The sequence below is a fragment of the Triticum urartu genome, chromosome 5A (genome assembly GCF_056163025.1).
Source record: "Triticum urartu cultivar PI428250 chromosome 5A, HENAU_Tu73, whole genome shotgun sequence".
Classification (NCBI taxonomy): Eukaryota; Viridiplantae; Streptophyta; class Magnoliopsida; order Poales; family Poaceae; genus Triticum; species Triticum urartu.
Genome location: NC_141877.1, coordinates 300506619 through 300515272, shown reverse-complemented (window position 1 = coordinate 300515272; position 8654 = coordinate 300506619). Strand labels below are relative to the sequence as shown.

General features: G+C 46.4%; 1 protein-coding gene across 1 annotated transcript; it reads right to left on the bottom strand.

The window, feature by feature from the left end:
* Window positions 1-7873: 7873 nt before the first annotated feature.
* LOC147971132 (uncharacterized) lies at window positions 7874-8375 on the bottom strand. The gene is made up of 3 exons (XM_087522739.1): window positions 8282-8375; window positions 8120-8206; window positions 7874-8049 (listed from the first exon to the last, which is right to left on the bottom strand). Exons 1-3 carry the CDS (start codon window positions 8373-8375, stop codon window positions 7874-7876), a joined length of 357 nt encoding a protein of 118 aa, XP_087378865.1.
* Window positions 8376-8654: the final 279 nt, after the last annotated feature.

Here is an 8654-nt window from a genome sequence, read left to right as displayed (position 1 = left end):
GTAGCAGAATTTTAAAATTTTCTACGCATCACCAAGATCAATCTATGGAGTCATCTAGCAACGAGGGAGAGAGGAGTGCATCTACATACCCTTGTAGATCACGAGCGGAAGCGTTCAAGAGAACGGGGTTGATGGAGTCGTACTCGACGTGATCCGAATCACCGAAGATCCTAGCGCCGAACGGACGGCACCTCCGCGTTCCAAACACGTACGGAGCGAGAACGTCTCCCGCGCCTTGATCTAGCAAGCAGGAGGGAGAGGTTGAGGAAGAGGGCTCCAACAGCAGCACGACAGCGTGGTGGTGGTGAAGCTGTAGTACTCCAGCAGGGCTTCGCCAAGCTCTTATGGAGGAGGAGGAGAGGTGTTGGGGAGGGGAGGGGCTGTGCCTTGGATGTTGTGTATGCAGCCCTCCCCTCACCCCTCTATTTATAGGGGACGGGGAAAGGGGGCCGGCCCCCTCTAGATGAGATCTAGAGGGGGGCGGCGGCCAAGGGGAGGGGGGCTTGCCCCCCAAGCAAGGGGGCGCCCCCCTTAGGGTTTCCCCCCAACCCTAGGCGCATGGGCCCCAGGGGTGTGTGGCGCCCCAGCCCACTTGGGCTGGTTCCCTTCTCCATACAGCCCATAAGGCCCCCCGGAAGAGGTGGCCCCTTCCGGTGGACCCCCGGAACCCCTCCGGTGGCCCCGGTACAATACGGATATGCCCTCGAACCTTTCCGGCGACCGTATGACAACTTCCCATACATAAATCTTTACCTCCGGACCATTCCGGAACTCCTCATGACGTCCGGGATCTCATCCGGGACTCCGAACAACATTTGGTAATCACATAAAAGTCTTCCTAACAACCCTAGCGTCACCGAACCTTAAGTGTGTAGACCCTACGGGTTCGGGAGACATGCAGACATGACCGAGACGACTCTGCGGTCAATAACCAACAGCGGGATCTGGATACCCATGTTGGCTCCCACATGCTCCACGATGATCTCATCGGATGAACCACGATGTCGAGGATTCAATATATAAGCAGCTTCTCCAAGGTCCTTCATTGAAAAACAGTTGTTCAAGTAGGCCATTATGCTTTCCAAGATTTCTATATCATTTCCCATCAACAGTATGTCATCCACATACAATATGAGAAATGCTACGAAGCTCCCACTCACTTTCTTGTAAATGCAGGCTTCTCCATAAGTCTGCATAAACCCAAACGCTTTGATCATCTCATCAAAACGAATGTTCCAACTCCGAGATGCTTGCACCAGCCCATAAATCGAGCGTTGGAGCTTGCACACCTTGTCAGCATTCTTAGGATCGACAAAACCTGCCGGCTGCATCATATACAATTCTTCATTAAGGAAACCATTAAGGAATGTCGTTTTGACGTCCATTTGCCATATCTCATAATCATAGAATGCGGCAATTGCTAACATGATTCAGACGGACTTTAGCTTCGCTACGGGTGAGAAAGTCTCATCGTAGTGAACCCCTTGAACTTGTCGATAACCCTTAGCGACAAGCCGAGCTTTATAGATGGTCACATTACCATCCGCGTCTGTCTTCTTCTTAAAGATCCATTTATTTTCTATGGCTCGCCAATCATCGGGCAAGTCAGTCAAAGTCCATAATTCGTTTCCATACATGGATCCTATCTCGGATTTCACGGCTTCCAGCCATTTGTTGGAATCCGGGCCCGCCATCGCTTCTTCATAGTTCGAAGGTTCACCGTTGTCTAACAACATGATTTCCAGAACAGGGTTGCCGTACCACTCTGGTGTGGAACGTGTCCTCGTGGACCTACGAAGTTCAGTAGCAACTTGATCTGAAGTTTCATGATCATCATCATCAACTTCCTCTCTAGTCGGTGCAGGCACCTCAGGAACATTTTCTTGAGCTGCGCCACTTACCGGTTCAAGAGGTAATACTTCATCAAGTTCTACTTTCCTCCAACTTATTTCTTTTGAGAGAAACTCTTTCTCTAGAAAGGACCCATTCTTGGCAACAAAGATCTTGCCTTCGGATCTGAGGTAGAAGGTATACCCAACAGTTTCTTTAGGGTATCCTATGAAGACGCATTTTTCCGATTTGGGTTCGAGCTTTTCAGGTTGAAGTTTCTTGACATAAGCATTGCATCCCCAAACTTTTGGAAACGACAGCTTAGGTTTCTTCCCAAACCATAATTCATACGGTGTCGTCTCAATGGATTTCGACGAAGCCCTATTTAAAGTGAATGCGGCAGTCTCTAAAGCATAGCCCCAAAATGACAGCGGTAAATCGGTAAGAGACATCATAGATCGCACCATATCTAATAGAGTGCGATTACGACGTTTGGACACACCATTACGCTGAGGTGTTCCAGGCGGCGTGAGTTGTGAAACTATTCCACATTTTCTTAAGTGTGTGCCAAATTCGTGACTCAAGTATTCTCCCCCACGATCTGATCGCAAGAACTTGATTTTCTTGTCACGTTGATTCTCAACCTCACTCTGAAATTCCTTGAACTTTTCAAAGGTCTCAGACTTGTGTTTCATTAATTAGACATACCCATATCTACTCAAGTCATCAGTGAGGGTGAGAACATAACGATAGCCACCACGAGCCTCAACACTCATTGGACCGCACACATCAGTATGTATGATTTCCAATAAATTGGTTGCTCGCTCCATTGTTCCTGAGAACGGAGTCTTGGTCATTTTACCCATGAGGCATGGTTCGCACGTGTCAAATGATTCGTAGTCAAGAGATTCCAAAAGTCCATCTACATGGAGCTTCTTCATGCGTTTGACACCTATGTGACCAAGGCGGCAGTGCCACAAGTATGTGGGACTATCATTATCAACCTTACATCTTTTGGTATTCACACTATGAATATGTGTAGCATTATGCTCGAGATTCATTAAGAATAAACCATTCACCATTGGAGCATGACCATAAAACATATCTCTCATATAAATAGAACAACCATTATTCTCGGATTTAAATGAGTAGCCATCTTGAATTAAACGAGATCCTAATACAATGTTCATTATCAAAGCTGGCACTAAATAACAATTATTGAGGTTTAAAACTAATCCCGTAGGTAAATGTAGAGGTAGCGTGCCGACGGCGATCACATCGACCTTGGAACCATTCCCGACGCGCATTGTCACCTCGTCCTTCGCCAGTCTCCGCTTATTCCGCAGCTCCTGCTTTGAGTTACAAATGTGAGCAACCGCACCGGTATCAAATACCCAGGAGCTACTACGAGTACTGGTAAGGTACACATCAATTACATGCATATCACATATACCTTTCATGATGCCGGCCTTCTTGTCCGCTAAGTATTTGGGGCAGTTCCGCTTCCAGTGACCACTTCCCTTGCCATAAAAGCACTCAGTCTTGGGCTTGGGTCCATTCTTTGGCTTCTTCCCGGCAGCTTGCTTACCGGGTGCGGCAACTCCCTTGCCGTCCTTCTTGAAGTTCTTCTTACCCTTGCCTTTCTTGAACTTAGTGGTTTTATTCACCATCAACACTTGATGTTCCTTTTTGACTTCTACCTCTGCTGATTTCAGCATTGAATATACCTCAGGAATGGTCTTTTCCATCCCCTACATATTGAAGTTCATCACAAAGCTCTTGTAGCTCGGTGGAAGCGACTGAAGGATTCTATCAATGACCGCGTCATCCGGGAGATTAACTCCCAGCTGAGTCAAGCGGTTATGCAACCCAGACATTTTCAGTATGTGCTCACTGACAGAACTATTTTCCTCCATCTTACAGCTGAAGAACTTTTCGGAGACCTCATATCTCTCGACCCGGGCATCAGCTTGAAAAACCATTTTCAGCTCTTCGAACATCTCATATGCTCCGTGTCTCTCAAAACGCTTTTGGAGCCCCGGTTCTAAGCTGTAAAGCATGCCGCACTGAACGAGGGAGTAACCATCGGCACGTGATTGCCAAGCATTCATAACGTCTTGGTTCTCTGGGACAGGTGCGTTACCTAGCGGTGCTTCTAGGACATAATCTTTCTTGGCAGCTATGAGGATGATCCTCAGGTTCCGGACCCAGTCCATATAGTTGCTGCCATCGTCTTTCAGCTTGGTTTTCTCTAGGAACGCGTTGAAGTTGAGAACAACGTGGGCCATTTGATCTACAAGACATATTGTAAAGATTTTAGACTAAGTTCATGATAATTAAGTTCATCCAATCAAATTATTCAATGAACTCCCACTCAGATAGACATCCCTCCAGTCATCTAAGTATAACATGATCCGAGTTAACTAGACCGTGTCCGATCATCACGTGAGACGGACTAGTCAACATCGGTGAACATCTTCATGTTGATCATATCTTCTATACGACTCATGCTCGACCTTTCGGTCTTCTGTGTTCCGAGGCCATGTCTGTACATGCTAGGCTCGTCAAGTCAATCTAAGTGTATTGCGTGTGTAAATCTCGCTTACACCCGCTGTATTCGAACGTTAGAATCTATCACACCGATCATCACCTGGTGCTTCGAAACAACAAACCTTCGCAACGGTGCATAGTTAGGGGGAACACTTTTTTGAAATTATTTCGAGGGATCATCTTATTTAAGCTACCGTCGTTCTAAGGAAATAAGATGTAAAACATGATAAACATCACATGCAATCAAATAGTGACATGATATGGCCAATATCATTCGCTCCTTTTGATCTCCATCTTCGGGGCTCCATGATCATCGTTGTCACCGGCATGACACCATGATCTCCATCATCATGATCTCCATCATCGTGTCTTCTTGAAGTTATCACGTCATCTATTACTTCTACTACTATCGCTAACGCTTTAGCACTAAAGTAAAGTAATTACATGACGTTTATGTTGACACGCAGATCATAAATAAATAAAGACAACTCCTATGGCTCCTGCCGGTTGTCATACTCATCGACATGCAAGTCGTGATTCCTATTACAAGAACATGATCAATCTCATACATCACATATATCATTCATCACATCCTTTTGGCCATATCACATCACAAGGCATATGCTGCAAAAACAAGTTAGACGTCCTCTAATTGTTGTTGCAAGTTTTTACGTGGCTGCTATAGGTTTCTAGCAAGAACGTCTCTTACCTAAGCCAAAACCACAACGTGAATTGCCAATTTCTATTTACCCTTCATAAGGACCCTGTTCATCGAATCCGATCCGACTAAAGTGGGAGAGACAGACACCCGCCAGCCACCTTATGCAACTAGTGCATGTCAGTCGGTGGAACCGGTCTCACGTAAGCGTACGTGTAAGGTTGGTCCGGGCCGCTTCATCCCAGGATGCCGCCGAATCAAGATAAGACTAGTAACGGCAAGCAAATTGACAATATTGATGCCCACAACTACTTTGTGTTCTACTCGTGCATAGTAACTACGCATAGACCTAGCTCATGATGCCACTGTTGGGGAACGTAGCAGAATTTTAAAATTTTCTACGCATCACTAAGATCAATCTATGGAGTCATCTAGCAACGAGGGAGAGAGGAGTGCATCTACATACCCTTGTAGATCACGAGCGGAAGCGTTCAAGAGAACGGGGTTGATGGAGTCGTACTCGACGTGATCCGAATCACCGAAGATCCTAGCGCCGAACGGATGGCACCTCCGCGTTCAACACACGTACGGAGCGAGGATGTCTCCCGCACCTTGATCCAGCAAGGAGGAGGGAGAGGTTGAGGTAGTGGGCTCCAACAGCAGCACGACGGCGTGGTGGTGGTGAAGCTGCAGTACTCCGGCAGGGCTTCGCCAAGCTCTTATGGAGGAGGAGAGGTGTTGGGGAGGGAGGGGCTGTGCCTTGGATGTTGTGTATGCAGCCATCCCCTCACCCCTCTATTTATAGGGGAAGGGGAAAGGGGGCCGGCCCCCTCTAGATGAGATCTAGAGGGGGCGGCGGCCAAGGGGAGGGGGGCTTGCCCCCCAAGCAAGGGGGCGCCCCCCTTAGGGTTTCCCCCCGACCCTAGGCGCATGGGCCCTAGGGGGTGTGGCGCCCCAGCCCACTTGGGCTGGTTCCCTTCTCCATATAGCCCATAAGGCCCCCCGGAAGAGGTGGCCCCTTTCGGTGGCCCCGGTACAATACCGATATGCCCCCGAACCTTTCCGGCGACCGTATGACAACTTCCCATATATAAATCTTTACCTCCGGACCATTCCGGAACTCCTCGTGACGTCCGGGATCTCATCCGGGACTCCGAACAACATTTGGTAATCACATACAAGTCTTCCTAACAACCCCAGTGTCACCGAACCTTAAGTGTGTAGACCCTACGGGTTCTGGAGACATGCAGACATGACCGAGACGACTCTCCGGTCAATAACCAACAGCGGGATCTGGATACCCATGTTGGCTCCCACATGCTCCATGATGATCTCATCGGATGAACCACGATGTCGAGGATTTAATCAATCCGTATACAATTCCCTTTGTCAATCGGTACGTTACTTGCCCGAGACTCGATCGTCAGTATTCCAATACCTTGTTCAGTCTCGTTACCAGCAAGTCACTTTACTCGTACCGTAATGCATGATCTCGTGATCAACCACTTGATCACATTGAGCTCATTATGATGATGCATTACCGAGTGGGCCCAGAGATACCTCTCCATCATACGGAGTGACAAATCCCAGTCTCGATTCGTGCCAACCCAATAGACACTTTCGGAGATACCTGTAATGTACCTTTATAGTCACCCAGTTATGTTGTGACGTTTGGCACACCCAAGGCACTCCTACGGTATCCGGGAGTTGCACAATCTCATGGTCTAAGGAAATGATACTTGACATTCAGAAAAGCTACAGAAAATGAACTACACGATCTTTGAGCTATGCTTAGGATTGGGTCTTATCCATCAAATCATTCTCATATTGATGTGATCCCGTTATCAATGACATCCAATGTCCATAGTGAGGAAACCATGACTATCTTTTGATCAACGAGCTAGTTAACTAGAGGCTCACTAGGGACGTGTTGTGGTCTATGTATTCACACATGTATTACGATTTCCGGATAACACAATTATAGCATGAACAATAGACAATTATCATGAACAAAGAAATATAATAATAACCATTTTATTATTGCCTCTAGGGCATATTTCCAACAAAAAGTGCGTATTCTAATATTTGATTCCCAAATTTGGTTTGTCACCGCCGTAAGCTCATAACTTTAAAAACCCGTACCTGGCATCGAACCAGAAGGCTGGTCAATATTAGTGATATCACCAAGAGGGGCTCGGGAAATAGTCTGCTTTTCATTTTGGAGCTTGACCTGTTCATCATTTTTCTTTCGATAAGTTGCTCGCCTTCATGCGTTTCTCTGCTCCCTTTTGTCATCTGTTATGCTATAACTCACTTGGTCATTCACAACATCACATGTTGGGGTAGACGATGTCACAAGCTCTGAACCACCACAACCAAGGGCATTAAGACACACATCATTGCGGGCAGATTCTCTGGCTGCAGGAACAAAAGAAAATATGTCCATTAGGCTAATACATGAACATGCATCCCTTTAAGCACAAATCTGGCCATATGAAAGGCATATCGGCTCACACCACTTGAGCCTGCTGCGTGACCTGTGGCATAAAGTGATGCAAGAGTACTCCTTTCCGGGAACGAAGGCACATTATAGTCTGCATGATGTATAAACAACAAAGCTAGATGAGAATTAGTCAACATGTACATTCATAGAGACGTTTGATCACTGTCCATGATGCACGTGTAGGATCATACCAAATGAACTTCCTGCAAGGCCGCAGGCACAAATATCTGTGAGAGTACTCAGACCAGGGAACAAAGCAACATTAGGGCTACAAAAGGAGATTGATGGGTTGTCTACATAACAAAACCAGTATAGAATGAGGCAGTTTCTTGCTAACCGAATAGTGTAGATAGTGTGATTAAATATGGAACCCACGTACATAAACTCGCATGCCCAGGCTGATCAACAATTGTTATCTCAGAAAGAGGGTGTTTGATTAGGTTTGCAAGCTCGTCCTGCTCTAACCGTGGCATGCCAGTTCCATCTGTTTCCTTGTGTTCTTCCAAGTCTGTTAGGCACAATTGATCATGTTAAAACCATATGATACAACGGATAGGGTTATTTACACACTCCAATACCTGGAGTCATTTGATAATTGTTAACATTGTCAGCTACGGGAATGATTGTTGGGTTGTATTCATCAACATTTCCGTCGACATTATGGCCTGCAACACATTAGTGAGATACAATGATTGTTGGGCACCCTTGACATCTGACTCGTTTATGTTATTCTAACGTACCTTTGCTCCCTTGTGAATGTAGGTCAGCAAGAGGGGGTACAGGCACATCTGACCCCTTTTTCTCTACCGGCGCCTTGCTATTTGCATTTCCCATTCGTACCTATCATTTTTCAACAGCATTAGTATTGATGTGGTATGTATACTGAACAATTGGCTTGCCATGTATTTTTGGCATGCCAGCTGGGAACATGGGGAAGAAATGACAACATTGTATTTTTGGCGTTAGAACTGGGAACAAGGGGAACATTTATTCAAATGGCTCCATTGTATGTGGCTCCATCTGGTGGCTCTGTTGTATATGGCTCCATCTGGTGACAATTGTCTTCTATAGCGTTGCGTGATCTTTAAGAGATCATGAGCGTACGTACCTTTA